Source organism: Stenella coeruleoalba, assembly GCF_951394435.1.
Source record: "Stenella coeruleoalba genome assembly, chromosome: 1".
In the NCBI taxonomy this organism is placed as follows: Eukaryota; Metazoa; Chordata; class Mammalia; order Artiodactyla; family Delphinidae; genus Stenella; species Stenella coeruleoalba.
The window spans coordinates 55,372,603-55,388,767 of NC_137169.1; the positions used below are offsets into that span (position 1 = coordinate 55,372,603).

At 36.2% G+C, this 16,165-nt stretch overlaps 1 protein-coding gene across 1 annotated transcript in view; it reads left to right on the top strand.

The window, feature by feature from the left end:
• RAVER2 (ribonucleoprotein, PTB binding 2) overlaps positions 1 to 16,165 on the top strand; it is a 104,175-nt gene that overhangs the window by 35,185 nt on the left and 52,825 nt on the right. Inside the window, exons 3-5 of the mRNA XM_079939200.1 lie at positions 679 to 1,148; positions 3,537 to 3,728; positions 10,928 to 11,054. Coding sequence (XP_079795326.1) covers positions 679 to 1,148; positions 3,537 to 3,728; positions 10,928 to 11,054 — 789 coding nt within the window. The remainder of the gene's footprint in view (positions 1 to 678; positions 1,149 to 3,536; positions 3,729 to 10,927; positions 11,055 to 16,165) is intronic.

Genomic DNA, 16,165 nt, shown 5'->3' on the forward strand with positions numbered 1-16,165 from the left:
TTTTAATTTTGGGGGGGTGTTGTTGTACCAAAGATTCAAAGTTAAGCTACTTGTCAATATCATAATAATCCTGTGATCTTTTCATACCATATTGTTCATCCAAAAAGCATACCAAATTGTGTGTGTGTGTTTGTTGTTTCAATGTAATTAATTTTATTTTAAGGAAACATATACATGAATTGGAGAATTGTCTTCCTCTGGGCATTTTGGTGTCTTTTTGCTCTGCCTTTGCTTTTTAGGTTCTTGTTATCAAATAGGGTCTTTTAGAACTCTCTGAGAAGAAATAAAAGTTCATCAAATTTTGCATCACGTGTTAACTGAGGAAAAATATCAAGTCTGTATGTAGTTTGAAAAGATTACCCACCCCACCCCACCCCCAGAATATTGTGGTATCTTAGAGTGGAGCTCCTAATATAATTTGTGTACTGTTTGAGTTACTGGTCGTGAAATTAGTTAAGTGAGGGTGTCAGCATTTAAAAATAATGAAATAGAATAGAAAATATGAGTGCATTGCACATGATAGAAGTGTTATCTCCTGATACTTTTGTTTCGGAAATATATATATGTATGTATGTGCTGAGGCACAGGTATAAAATGTATTTCCTTACTGTGGGTCATGGTCAGAAAAGCTTGTAAACACTGGCTCAGAAAACTCTCGTTCATTTTATCTTCTTCCAGCTTTTGTTACATTATTGAATGGAGAACAAGCCCAGAATGCAATTCAGATGTTTCATCAATATTCATTTCGAGGAAAAGACTTAATAGTCCAGCTCCAGCCAACAGATGCTTTGCTATGTATTACCAACTTGCCCACTTCTTTTACGTTAGAAGAGTTTGAAGAACTTGTTCGTGCTTATGGAAATGTCGAGAGATGTTTTCTGGTCTACAGTGAAGTTACTGGCCATTCCAAAGGCTATGGATTTGTGGAATACATGAAAAAGGACTTCGCTGCAAAGGCTAGATTGGAGCTATTGGGTAAACAGTTGGGAGCATCAGCTGTCTTTGCACAGTGGATGGATGTTAATCTCTTGGCCGCAGAGCTCATTCATTCTAAGTGCCTTTGTATAGATAAACTCCCTAGTGACTACAGGGATTCAGAGGAGCTGTTGCAGTTTTTTTCCAGTATCCATAAACCTGTGTTTTGCCAGGTATGTATTTTTAAGTCATCATTTGCAATATTTAAAAATATCTGCATATGTATCTGCATGCACTCACGTATTTATTATACCTATGTAAATATCACAATGGATAATCTAATTCTAATTGAGTCTGTAATGAACACTTTAATATTATGGTAAATTTTATTTATTTATTTTGGTAAATTTTATTTTATTTATTTTTGTATTTATTTTTGAATTTTATTTTTTTATGTAGCAGGTTCTTATTAGTTATCCATTTTATACATATTAGTGTATATATGTCAATCCCAATCTCCCAATTCATATGATGGTAAATTTTAAATCCATCCCTTTTGCTGATGGGCCAAACTATATTGTCTTTATATAATTATGTCTTAGCAAACCCATCACTTAACACATCCACCTTCTCATTCCATCCACTCTTGAACCATTCATGCATTGATCCCTTTATCCATCCACATTTTGTTTATCACCTTCTCAGTGCCAGACACTATATTGCTAAATGTCGGAAATGTAGAGAATAGAAAGATACTCTCTTAATACCGCACAAGTTTGTGGAAGAGACTGACAAGTAAGCAGATAATTGTAAATCCTGTATGAAGACTGATACAATGGAAAATAGAAAAGTGTTATGAGGTGTAAAAAGAATGCCTTATTCTATCTTAATGGGGTCATGGTAAGTGAGACATTTAGAGAAGATCCTGAAAACTGACAGCACCGGTAAGAATTTTCAAGCACTTTGAGTTAAATTAAATATGTTCTACTAAATAGGCAAAAATATATACTGTATACAACTGAGAGGTTATCTAGTCTAGCTTTCCATCTCGTAAAAAAAAAAACAAAAAACGTTATAATAATTGTGAGTGATCATTTAGCTTCTGTTAAAATGTTTCAAAATAATGGAAAATTCACTAGATCACAAGTCAGGCCATTACATATTTAAATGGCTCTCATACTGAATGTAAATATTCTTTAAAACTGCTGATGCTATGGAATTAAAATGACTTTGTCTTTTGAAAGACTTAAAATGATAGTGTCATTTATTTGGCATGAAGGTTATAATGAACCAGGAATAATAAAAATATTTTAGAAGTTTTCAAAAGGTTAATAAAGCCACTTTACAATGCCTTTATCAGTAGATCTGTTAAACTCAGGCTGTCTCGCTTGGTAGGTTGACATAGACTATATGGAAGACACAGTCTTCTTACCTCGTGGTCAGAAGGGATCAGATTACAAATCTGATTTTAAGATTTGGTTTGGTTAAAAGGAATGAGGTTGTAGGAGAAATGTTTGGAAGAGGTAGATATTTTTCCTTTCTCCCATGCGAATGGAAGAAGTTTTATGGAGGAAAAAAATATTTGAGGGCAGTTTTAAAAGGAAGGAAGAATGTGAAGAAAAAATAGAAATTCGGTCTACTACACAAAAAGCTTCAAAAATAAGAAAAGAAACTAAAAAGGACTGGAAAATGATTTAATTGTAGTATCAATTTATGGGATGCCAAATTCAAATAGAAGTATTGTAGATGTGTCTTCTCAAAGACATACGAAGCTGAATTTTATCACATTTATCACTTTATAGCATCAGTGTGTTTAAGATGATTCAGACATGTTCAACACTTAGAAATTTTTAGTGTCTTATTTTGTTCTTACTTTTGCTCTAGAAACTTTTTAGTGTCTTATTTTGTTCTTACTTTTGCTCTTTGTACCAGTCTTTACAGATCCAGGACTTTAGTATCTTCTTTTACACTCTTACAGGTGGGTGACTGGAAATAAATTGAGTTCTGCATTGCAGGAGTTTATTTAGGGCACATTCAGAAAAAGCTTGTGTCCTGAATATGGTATTTTAAACAAACCTGGGGCACAGTTTTCCTAAATAAGGTTTGCTTTGGTATACTTGACCAAATTCCTGGGATCTGCCTAAAATATTGAAATAACCTTTGAATGTGGTTCCTTCTACCTTTCTTCTCTTGATAATGCAAATGTTATTTTACATAGATATAAGATCCAGTAATTGTTCAGCATGTTTCATCGTCTGCGTATCTGGTGACTTTATTTTAAAGAAAGTTTTAATTATTGTGTCCCATATTTTTCTATAAATTATCAGTTATATATATAGCTTAATATATAGGGACTATTATCATTTGAACATTGACTTTTAAAATAAATCAGAGATTCAAAGAAGTAAAAAGAAACCGGACAGAATCTTACTTTTCCCATCTTCTAGAAGGACTGCATCTACCCAGCTAGTAAACTTTTATTTTCAGAAGGAAAGAATACATTATTTTCACCAGTATCATGCTCTGAGACATTTGTCCTTGAATTTTTAGATGATATACTTGTAAATAAGTATTTCTAGCTAAATATTAGAATTCCCTTTTTAATAAATGTATCACATCAGCTTGCACAGGATGAAGGTAGTTATGTTGGTGGCTTTGCGGTGGTTGAATATAGCACTGCAGAGCACGCTGAAGAGGTTCAACAAGCAGCTGATGGTATGACCATCAAGGGAAGCAAAGTTCAAGTTTCCTTCTGTGCCCCGGGAGCACCAGGGCGAAGTACATTAGCGGCATTGATAGCAGCTCAACGCGTGGTAAGTTTGTTCTTTTTTTAGGATATAAAAAATTCAAGTAGTATTTTAATCTATCCAAACTAGTCAATCATTGATTGGACCTTCATTATATTTTTATTATGTAAAGATACCCTTCTTTTTTTTTTGACTGGCTAAATGGTACCTCTGCCAGATCAAGCCAGCAGTCAATACAAAAGAAGAAACTGTGTTTCATAACGTGTATTCATCTCAAGAAAAAATTTTGAGGAAATTTCATTTATTCAGTAAATGAATTCCTGTTCTGTAAGTTTTGTGTGCAAGGTGCCCCCTTTTTCAGTGTTCATAAGTATCCGTAGTAGAAGTCGTGGGAGGTGGAGCCTCATTTTTGTGCACGTGGCACGGTTGCTGAGTTTCCAATTCTGAATACATCTAGTCACCCACTTTTGCAGGTGGTACACCCTGTCCTCTTGGAGAAAAAGAAACAACTAGGTGGCGTGGTGGCCTTACAAATGTCTGGCATTTGTTTATAGCTGATCCCCCAGCAAAACTAGCTATCTCTCATCAGCCACTCTTTTCCATTTTCTACAGTCACTCTCTCAAATCCTCACTCTTTTCCTGTCTCTGTCCTTTCTATCCGATGATCATGGCTCCTACTTTATAGAAATATAAAGGCCGTGTGCTGGACTCATTCGTTCAACTTTTCTCACACTCCCCCAGAAAAAGTGCCCCCATTTTTTCTCTTAAATAGCATTCATTCCATAAGTACTTTTTGGGTACCTACTGCATGCTAGGTATGTTAGAGATGTTTAGGATTCATCAGTGAACAAAACAAAGATCCCTGTTCTCTCGGAGGGAGGGCTGTGCCTCCCCCTGCCAAAGCAGGGGCTCATGCCCGTGTCCCCCATCCTCAAGGATCTTCATCCTCACCTTTCTCCTTACTTTCACTTGTTCACTAGCTTTATCCCATCTGCTTATAAATACACTCAAATCATTTCCTTTAAAAATCTTCTCTAAATACGAGCCTTTGTAATACTTTTCCCTCACAGCTGGAACTTCTTGAACAATTAGGTCCCACTCGTCACCTTTTCTTCTTTTCTCATTTCCCTCTCAGTCCAATGCAGTCTAGTTTCTGCCACCACTATTCAGGTGAATCTGTTCTCTTTAAGATTAACAGGAATTTCTTAATATTCAGTCGAAAAGGTACTTTTCAGTCTTTCTTTGCCTGGTTTCTTTGGAACATTTAAAACCAACCTCCTGGGACTTCCCTGGTGGTCCAGTGGTAAAGAATCCACCTTCCAATGCAGGGGCCATGGTTTCGATCCCTGGTCTGGGAACTAAGATCCCATATGCCGTGGGGCAACTAAGCCCACGTGCCACAACTACTGAGCTCGTGAGCCTCAGCGAGCGAGCCTGCGTTGCCACAAACTACAGAGCCCACTCGCCCTGGAGCCCGCGCGCCACAACTAGAGAGAAAAGTAGTGAAAGATCCTGCATGCCTCAACGAAGATCCCGTGTGCCGCAACTAAGACCCAACGCAGCTAAGAAAAATAAAAAATAAGGAAAATAAATAAAATAAATATTAAAAAAAAAATAAGACCAACCGCCTACTACCTTGAATTCTGCCTACCGTTTGTTTCCTACCTGTCTAACCGTCCCGCCCCTTTCTTCTCTTTCCCGAAGGGCTGCTATCAGTAGGCTTCTGTATTTGGCCTCCTCACTTTCTTCCTCTTCAGCACTCCAGTGGTTTTAGTTATTGCCTATCAGTGATGATTTTTCCAAGCATATAGTTTTGGACCCAATTGCTCTAAGCACTAAATCTGTATTTCCAAATGATATTTAAACAGCCCCTTTTTATGTTATATAAATAGTTCAATTTCAACATTTCCAAAAGAAAACTATTTTTCTCTGGGACCTGCTTTTCTGTGTTCTGTAATATCTATGTATGGCATCAGTTCATTCAAACTAGAACTGTCTGAATTAAAAACTCAGTTAATCATGATTGGTCTTCTTCACCTCCTCCCTAGATCAAGATGTCGAGAATATTAGCAAATCCTTTCAGTTCCACCTCCTGGTAACCATTAAATCCTTGAGACTTGTCAGCATCTTTGTCACTTTACTCAGGATCTCATTTTTCTCACCTTGATGGCTCGAATAACCTGCTCTGTGGTTGCCATGTCGTTCATCTTCCCCATTCTAACCCATCTTCCACGGTGCCACAAGAGTGATCTTTCTCATCCTCAAACCAGATTATGTCATTCTCTTGCTTAATATTCTTTAATGCGTGCATAAGTTCAGTTCCTTACCATGGCATACAGGGCCCTTCGTGATTAGGTATTAGTAACAGTGAGGAATCTTAAATTTTTCTCAGTCTTAAAAGTAATGTGCTGCATTGAGGTTTTTTTTCTGTAGGTTCTTGGTACATATCCTTTATCAAGTTTTCTGATTTAAAAAAAATCATAAGTAGGTATTGATGTTTATCAGAGTATTTCTGCAACTATTGCGATAATTTTATGTGATTTCTCCCTAAGTTCATTAATGTGCTGAATCCAATTGATAGGTTTTTCTAATATTACACTATCCTTATGTTGTAAATCCTAATTGATAATGATTATTTTCCCTATGCAGTTTGATTTTATTGGATAATGTTTTATTTGGTATATGTGCAAATGTGCTCATAAGTGAAAATGCTTAAATTTTTGGGTACCATTTTTACTTAATTTTGGAATCAAGAGAACATTGACCTCATTAAATGATTTACATATTTTTCTCCCCCTTCTCCTTTTCTTTCCATTTCCTGGATCAATTTGTATAAAATCGGGGTCATCCGTTCTTTGAAAGTTTGAGAGATCTCAATCTATGAAACCGTGTAGACTTACTCCTTGAGCCTCTTCCAGAAGGAAATCATTGATTACCACTTAAGTTTCTTCTGTGGATATTAGGTTTACTAGTTTTATTTTTCTCTGTGTGCTATATGTGGCATTTGATTATATTCTACAAATTTATCCACTTTGAGTTTTTAAATTTATTGGCACATAGCTATTTATAAAATTTTATTTAAAATTGTCATGTCTAGTCTCCTCTTTTTATCGTATATTTTATTTATTTGCATTTCCTTTTTTTCCCTTGATCAGTCTTGCAAACTATTTATTTTGCCTTTTAAAGAAACAGCTTTTGTTTTGTTCATTATTTCTCTTTTTTCTATCTTTTGCTTATTCTTGCCCTATCTTTATAACCTCCTTGCTTCTTTCTTCTTTGGATTTACTCTTCCCACCCCCCACCCCCACCCATCTTTAATGTTATCCGTGGTTAGCTCCTCTGTTTTCAACCTAGATTGTTTTCTGATGAACATAGTTAAAGTAAGCTTACTTCTATAACTAATGCTATACCTATGTGTCATAAATTTTATATTATGAATGTTTCAAATTTTTGTTATGATTTCCTTTTAGCTTAATTATTAGTTTTTTCTTCCAGTTTATATCCACCTAGGAATTTTTAAAAGCTATTCTTCTGATATAGATTTCTTTTGAGATATAATTGATATACAGCATTATGTTAGATTTCAAGTGTACAACTAATGATTCAGTATTTGTATATATTGTGAAATGATCACCACAGTAAGTCTAGTTAACATCTGTCACCACACAGAATCACAGAATTTTTTTTTCTTGTGATGAGAACTTTTAAGATCGACTCTCTTGGCAACCTTCAAATATGAAGTAGAGTATTATGAACTGTAGTCATAGTCACTGTGCACTACATTACATTCTCATGACTTGTTTCTCTTATAACTGGAAGTTTGTACTTTTTGACCCCCGTTACCATTTCACTCACCCTCCACCCCCTCCCTCTGGGAAACATCAGTCTGTTCTCTGTATCTATGGTTTTGGTTTTGGTTTTGTTTTTAGATTCCACACATAAGTGAGATCATACAGTATCCATCTTTCTCTGCCTGACTTATTTCACTTAGCATAATACCCTCAAGGTCCATCCATGTGACTACAAATGGCAAAATTTCATTCTTTTTTATGGCTGAATAATATTCCATTGTCTGTATATATATACACACCACATTTTCTTTATCTGTTCATCCATTTTTGGAAACTTAGGTTGTTTTCATATCTTAGCTATTATAAATAATGCTGCAATGAACATGGGGTCCATATATCTTTTTGAGTTAGTGTTTTTTGTTTTCTTTGGAGAAATACCCAGAAGTTGACTTGCTGGGTCATATGGTAGTTCTATTTTTAATTTTATGAGGAACCTCTATACTGTTTACCAACACTTGTCATGTTTTTTTTAACTATACTTTTTTCCTTTGTTTTCATTTCCCATCTACTATTGGATAAATTAGAATTTTCTTCTTCTGCTTCGAGAGTGAGATGTTCTATTTTATCCTACTGGTAATTGTTCCTAACTTACTAACACCCCTAGGTTGATCAGTATCTCTTCCTTCCCACTTAGTTCATTCTAAACTCCATCCTGCTTCTTCCTTCTACCCCACCTACCACCATATTGGGAGTACATAAAGTACATTTTTACTTTAGGGTTGCCTTAATTTTTTTGGGGGGGGGCGCACTGCACGGCTTGCAGGATCTTAGTTCTCCAACCAGGGATTGAACCCAGGCCACGGCAGTGAAAGCACCAACTACTAACCACTGGACCACCAGGGAATTCCCAACCTTAATGTTTTTGTTTTTATGGTCCTGGCTTTTGTATACAAGATTAAAATTAACTGTGATATTATAAACCCTAATTTCCATGTATCATGTAATATCATCATGCATTTATTCTCATTTCTCATTTTCAGAAAGGGTTTCATGTAGTAAAAACTTTTTAGACTGTGTATGGCTGGGAATATTTTTTATTTCTTTTCCATATTTAATAGCTTAGCTGAATATAAAAATCTAGATTCAAAGTTTTTTTCCTGCAGCACTTTGAAAATATTAATTTGCTGCCTTCTTAAATCCAGGGTTGACGCTTTGAGAGTGAAGATGATATTAATCTGCTTTTTTTTTTTTTTCTGAGATATGTTCTTCCTCACTGGAAGTTTTTAGTATTGGGGGGGGTTTGATGTTCTTAAATTTCACACCAAAAAAATGTAACCAGGTGTGTGTTTTTCTATATCATATTTGGAACCCTTTCATTTTGTGGTCTTTAATTTTTCTTTAATACTGGGAAATTCTCAGCCATTACTTCTTCAAAGATTCCCTTTTTTTCCCTAATCCTTCAGGGACTCCTATTATATAGATGTTAAGACTTCTAGTCCCTTCATTGCCTTGGTTTTCTCTCTTGTTTTGTTTGCATTTTTCATTACCATGTTTTACTTTGTTTGTATTTCCCTCTTTATCCTCTGCTCATGTATTCTGGGAAGTTTATTTGACCTGACCTTTCAGGTCACTTATTTTGTTTTTCAGTCTCATACATTCTACTGTTTAACTTATCTGTTGAAGCACAGAGTAGAGGTTAAGAATAATGCTTTATGAGTTTCTCCAGTTTCCTCACCTATAGAATGGGGGTAATAACACGAACCCTATAGAGTTGTTTTGGGGCATTAAGTGATCTAATCCATGTAACATGCTTAGAACAATGCCAAGTATATATAGTAAGTGATGGCTGCCATTATTTTTCTCTAACAGTTGTGTTTTTCATACTTCTAATTGGTGGTTCTTTATAACTGCTTGTCCTTGTTTCATGTTACCAATAAAAATATATTATCTTTTTTTTAGGATGTCTGTTATGTTTAGTTAACATTCTTATTATTTCCTATCCTTTAATTCTGCTTTGTCTCTTATAGGTGCTTCAGTTTGTTGCCTTTAGTTTTTGTGGCTACATTCTCCCCATGCCTAGTTATTTTGTTCTGTGGATACATATCTCCTTTGGTAGGGGGTATGGCGGTTGGCTTCTTTGTATGTGAGTGTTCAGAGGTTGAGGGGCTGGAGATGGAGGAGGAGTGCTGAAGGCTGGTCTCAGCTAGGGTTTAGGGAAGGCGGGCAGGAACCTAGGGCTGAGAACCTCTGCCTTGACCGTCTGGCCTTGACCACAGACAGCCCTTTCCCACCCCAGCCAGGCAACCCTGCCCCTTAGAGCCTCTTAATCTCTTCTCCCAACCCTGCTCTTTTCCAGGTTCTGCCTTCCTTAATTATAACTCTTCCACCCTGTCCAGTGGGAGGAAGGAAGTAGAGAAGGTTGGAGGATGTGGGAAGGAAGTTTTTGGTGCCTCTACCTAGTGTTACATGGTCCCCACTGTCTCTGAGTTTGCACAACACCCTGCTGTTAATTCACTGCTCCTAGGCGGTCACTGGACTGATGCTGCCCTTTTCCTGCTTTTTCCTAGCCATGATCCCTAGGGGGTGATGTGGAGGAAGGCCCTTCCCCAAGGACCTTCCTAAAAGGCCCTTCCCCAAGCTATCCTGTCTGTGGATCCAGCCTCTCTCACACTCTTGAGGCACTACCTTGTGTCTGTCCAGGGATTTCTCACGGGTTTAGTGTCAGGTTCTCAATCCATCACCCTCTCCCTCTTAATGTCACAGCTTGGGATGAGAGAGGGAATCCAGTTGTCCTCGTCGGTTCTCCATTTTCTCCTGGTTGGAAGTTCATAGTTTTCATCATTATATTTTACATCATTATATTACATCATTCTTCTTCTGCTTTTACATCATTATATTAATATTCTCATCTATCAGGCTGGCTTTTAAAATCTGAGAACAACTTCATATATTTAGGAAGCTACCCAATGACATGTATGTAAGGCCAGTTCATCTTTGTCTCATATTAGAGGATTAAGTTAATGAATTAAAGACTGTTATTATAAGAAAAATGTTGCTTTGTAAGGCATCCCACATTATTAAACTTGAGATCAACATTGTAGTAAGGTTCTTCTACAGTATCAAAATATTCATCCTGTGTCAACAGGTTACCTCCCTGTTAATAAATTCAGATTCCCCTGATACCTTTCTACTTGTATGAAGAGATTTATCTGACTAAATCATTAGTCCTCTTAAAGCCAATTTCTACTTAACTGAAACATTCTATGAGGATTTCAGTGTATGTTGTATGGTAGAATATCTTACAATTAGGAATTGTGGTAGAATGTATACAACAAGTATATAATATAAAGTAAGTTGTGGTTATCATAAAATAGATCTTATCAGGTGAATGAGAATTTCTGGAAAAAAGCCTTTACGGTTTCATCTTTGTGCTTATCCTTGTTCTAATGTTTTCTATTTCTGTATTCATCAAAGATGCACAGTAATCAAAAGGGCTTACTTCCAGAGCCAAATCCAGTGCAAATTATGAAAAGTTTAAACAACCCTGCCATGTTACAAGTTCTTCTACAACCCCAGCTCTGCGGGCGAACTGTTAAACCAGGTAAACTTCATGTGTGCTGATTAAACGTAGAATGTTGGCATGAAGTTAATTGTGCTGTTTTACATGAAAAACACACTTAAATTAGTCCAAGAATATTTATTTTTTCTAGAATTTATCAGTGAATATATAAAATATAATTTATTTTAATTAATGATCTGAGGTGAAAATATGTTTTGACTGTTTTTGATAGGGACAAACTGCTTACGGGTTTCCTGATTTTTTTTTTTTAACTATTAATAAGTATTAAATATTAAACCTTCAGTTTAGTTACTGGTTGACATGAATTTGTAAACCAGGTAACACATGGCTTAATAAGGTAATATTTAATATACTACACTGTTACAGCCTATGTTAACAAAGGATATGATACTTTTCTACGTAATATTTTTGGCAGAATTACTTTGTTGGAAAGTGTTAAGGTCTGTTTCCTCTCTGCTCTTTCTTTTTCATTGTGAAATTGTTCCACTTTTTAGAAAATGAGAAAAACATCATTTTCTAAGTATTATGGAAATTTTTATAATATTGGCATACATTAAATATCTATTTAGTATTCATTGAGAAGAGTTTATTTACCTTTTGAAATGCACAACTGTGCATACACAAAATGTATGTTTTATCATTATGAGGAAATGAATGCCTATATTCAACACTAAGCTTTAGATTACAAATGTTTAGATTAAATATACTTATTCTGTTTCAGCTCCAACTGGTCTAACACCAGCTAGTATATTGCAATTCGGTTCTAGCACCAACTACCTAGAGTTAGCACAGATCCTACAAGTAAGGGCTTTGTCGCCAACAGGTCTGCCCCTACTTCAGACAGCAGCCGCAACTTCAGAGGTCCCCTGGTCACCTACACTTCTGACTAACTTGCTTCAAATTTGGGGGTTCCTGTGACCCCCTCAGGTTCAGTAATTTGTTAGACTCACAGAACTTAGGAAAGCACTATACAGTAAGTCCCCACCCATACAAACGAGTTCCATTCCAAGAGCATGTTTGTAAGTCCAGTTTGTTTGTAAGTCCAACAAAGTTAGCCTAGGTACCCAACTAACATAGTCGGCTATATAGTACTGTACTCTAATAGGTTTATAATGCTTTTCACACAAATAATACGTAAAAAACAAACACAGAAAAATAAAGAAAACATTTTTAATCTTACAGTACAGCACCTTGAAAAGCACAGTAGTACAGTACAACAGCCGGCATACAGGGGCTGGCATCGAGTGAACAGGCAAGAAGAGTTACTGACTGGAGTGGGGAGAGGGGGTGGGAAGTGGTAGAGCTGAAGGATCGTCAGCAATAGGAGATGGAGGGCAAGCTGCAATCTCACTCACGCCTGACGTTGATGGCGCAGGTTCTGGTTCCTTGCTGGATTCAATTCTACCTACCCTCTTGAAGAAACAATCCAGTGATGTCTGGGCAGTAGCTCTTTTTTTCTCGTCATAGATGACACGGTAGCACTGAATTGCATTCTGAGTGGCTGTTGCAACCTTTGTGTACCATTCTACATTCAGGTCCTGTGCCTCAAAACTAACTGCCTCCTCAAATAAAGAAAATCCCCTTGCCACTTCCTGCGTCGTGAATCTCTTCGGTGCTTCAGTTACTTCTTTTTCCTCTTGTCTCTCTCCGTCCTTCCTCTGGGCCTCCAATTCCTGGCACTTCTTAGCAGTACCAGCTATGTCACTGCTGCTTTTACGCTTGCTTCTGGACATCCTGGGCTTGAAATAAAGATACTGTACTACTGTACTCCATACAGTACTGTACAGTAAAGTACACAAAAGCACAACCACTTGTAGAGGGTGCACACACGTGACAAGGTACGCCAGTCACTGAACTAATTTACATGATTGGACATCTGAACACACATCTGCATCTTTGAAAGTTTGCAACTTGAAGGTTCGTATGTAGGGAACTTACTGCACTTATGATTACAGTTTTGTTTTAAAAGATGTAACTCAGAAATAGCCTAATCAAGAGACTTAGGGCTTCCAGACTGGAAGGTCCTGACTGCAGAGCTTTTATGCTCTTTCCCCATGGAATCAGAGCACATCTGCCTTGCAGCACACATGTGTATTAATTAGCCAGAACTCCCTGCTGCAGTAACTTCAGTATCTAGAGTTTTTATTGGGGTTTTGCTATGTAGGCATGACTGACCATGTTATTGAACTCTTATCTCCAGTCCCCCTCCTCTCCCTGGAAGTCAGGAGGTTAGGCTGATATCATATGGCTCAAAGCCCTAGTCCTCTAATCACATGGTAGGTCTTTCTGGTATGACCAGTCCCCGTCCTGAAGCCGTCTAGGGGCCCACACTGAGTCGCCTCATTAGCATAACAAAGACACTCCTGTCACTGGGAAAATTCCAAGGATTTAGCGTTTTCCTTCCAGGAACCAAAGACAAAGACCAGTTAAATTCTTTATTATACCAACAGTGTTCATATTAAGTACTTCATATAATCATCAATTATCTCTGTGTAGGAAGTAGCTTTAGAGGTGTCCAGCTCAGCCTACTATGCAGTCAGATATCCCTTCTACAATTTTAATGGTATAGAGATATCCTTTGTATGTCTTGACTACTCAAAACATAGAGCAGCTCATTATTTTCCAAAGCAGCTCTTTCCTGGTTTAACAAATTTAATTCCTAGGTTTTCCCTTGTATTAGATGGTGATTTCTATGACTTTTAGCCACTTATTCTAGTTCTTCCTATGAGGAAACACAGAATAAATCTACTCCTTCTTCCATAAGAAAAGCCTTCTAATGTTGAAGACAGCTATCATGAAACCTTAGTCATCTTTGATTTTCTTTGTCTTCTGTTCTCCAGACCAGTGGTCTCATTTTATTTATTTTTTGACTATGCAACTCTATCAGTAAAGTATATTTTTAGTAGAGCCCCAATATATACAGTATATGTATCACTTATATGTCAATTACATGAATGTACCTTTGTCAATCCATATATTAAGAAATGATAAAGCTTAATATTTTTATATTTTAAGATGAAAGTAAATACAAATAACAGTTCTCTTTTTTAAGAACAATTTATTTTTTTATTGAAGTATAATTGATTTACAATGTGTTAGTTTCAGGTGTACAGCAAAGTGATTCATATATATATATGTGTGTGTGTGTATATATTCTTTTTCAAATTCTTTTCCCTTATATGTTATGACAAAATATTGAGTATGGTTGGTTCTCTTTATACACCTCTTCTATTCTCTTTGTAAACTATGGCTCTGTATTTGACTTTATATAACATGTCATAGGATACGCTCTCTAGAGCACCCCCCGCCCAAGTTGTCCTCTTGTAAAGATACCTAGGTTGTCTGGGTTGCCCTGAAATATGGTGTACACAGACATGAATTATCCTATAGATGGGTTCTAATCAGCACAGAATGCAGTGGGATTTCCTTCCTATGATCATCATATTCCTATTAATGCAGTCCAAGTTTGTATCAGAGTTTAAAGAAGTATATTACACTCTTGTGTCTCTTAGAAAGTATAGTTCACACCTGGACTATCTTTAGTAACTTCTCCCCCAAATTATTTTTGTCTCATGTTTTCATCTAAGGTATGTATTCTCCACTCTGCTTTTCTACTCAGGTTGGTGTATGGCCATATGAGATTAGGCTTTTTTATTTTAGTGCTACTTTTACTGTTTTAAGAAAGATATATCATTATTACACTGGTAGCTTTTTCTTTGTTTGGAATGGCCAGTGAAGAGGGTTAAATACCTTACCTGAATGTTCACATGCAAAGAGACAGTGTATGGAAAGTTTCTTGGTGTTCAGGAAAGACAAGACCTTGTTAATCAATAAATTTCATTTGTTTTTCCTTTACTATGTTTTCTTTTTTTCCTTTACTATGTTTTTTTTTTACTATATCTTAACTATATCCCTTACTATATCCTGAGCTCTTCACAGAGGCCTCTGAACAAACTAAAATAATTACAAGGGATCATAATTCCCTGTAATTTGTTTATATTATATGATACATATATACACAAGTGTGCCATATTTTACTGTGCTTCACAGATGCTATGTGTTTGTTTTTTTTTACAAATTGAAGGTTTGTGGCAACACTGCTTTTGTCAGATGATGGTTAGCATTTTTAGCATTTTAAATTGAGGTATATACATTGTTTTCTAGACATAATGCTATTGCACACTTAATAAACTACAGTATAGCATAAACATAACTTTTACATGCACCAGGAAACTAAAATAATTGTGTGACTTGCTTTACTGCAATAATCACTTTATTGGAGTGGCCTGGAACCAAACCTGAAGTATGCCTGTATGATATATTTGTATTTAAACCCTTGCCCAAACTTCTTTCTCACTGTATCATTTTTTCCAGTAACTGACACATATCTAGTTGTTTATTGCCTTCTCTTCCACTAGACTAGAGGAGGCTCCATAATGGCAAAGATTTATCTGTTTGGTTCATCTCAGGCATCTAGGACAGAACTGCTGCTTACAGTGAAAAGTACTTAGATATTGTTTACTGATTAAACTCCTTCCTTAATCTGTCTGTTGCACAACTTATACATACCTTGTTATATATGATCTAGTCTGTAAACTTTTAACTACTTTTCTGGTCTGCCTTCTTTTCTGTCTGATCTAATCTGTGCACGACCATCAGGTTGATTTTCCTCCTACACCTACTTATGCACGGCCGTCAGGTCGATTTTCCTCCTACGCCTACTTTATGTTACTTGAAGCATACTGATCTTTTCTCTTCAATCCAGACCTTCTAAATACCTTTAAAAAATACAGTATAGTGTAAATATTGTAGATTTCTTTCTCTCTGTCCTTGTGTGTGTGTCTGTTTTAAAGTTTAACTAGTATATAATTACTTAGAATCTAAATTGTATGTTTAACAGCTTTCTTGAGGTATAACTGTGGCACATTCATCTGCACATATTTAAATTGTACAAATTGGTAAGATTTAACACATGTATAACCCATGAAACTATCGCCATAATCCAAATAATGAACATATTCATTACTCTCAAAACTTTCCTTTTGTCTCTTTGTAACCCCTCCCCCCATCCCCAGGAAACTACTAATTTGCTTTCTGTCACTATAGTTTGTATTTTCTAGAAATTTATATAA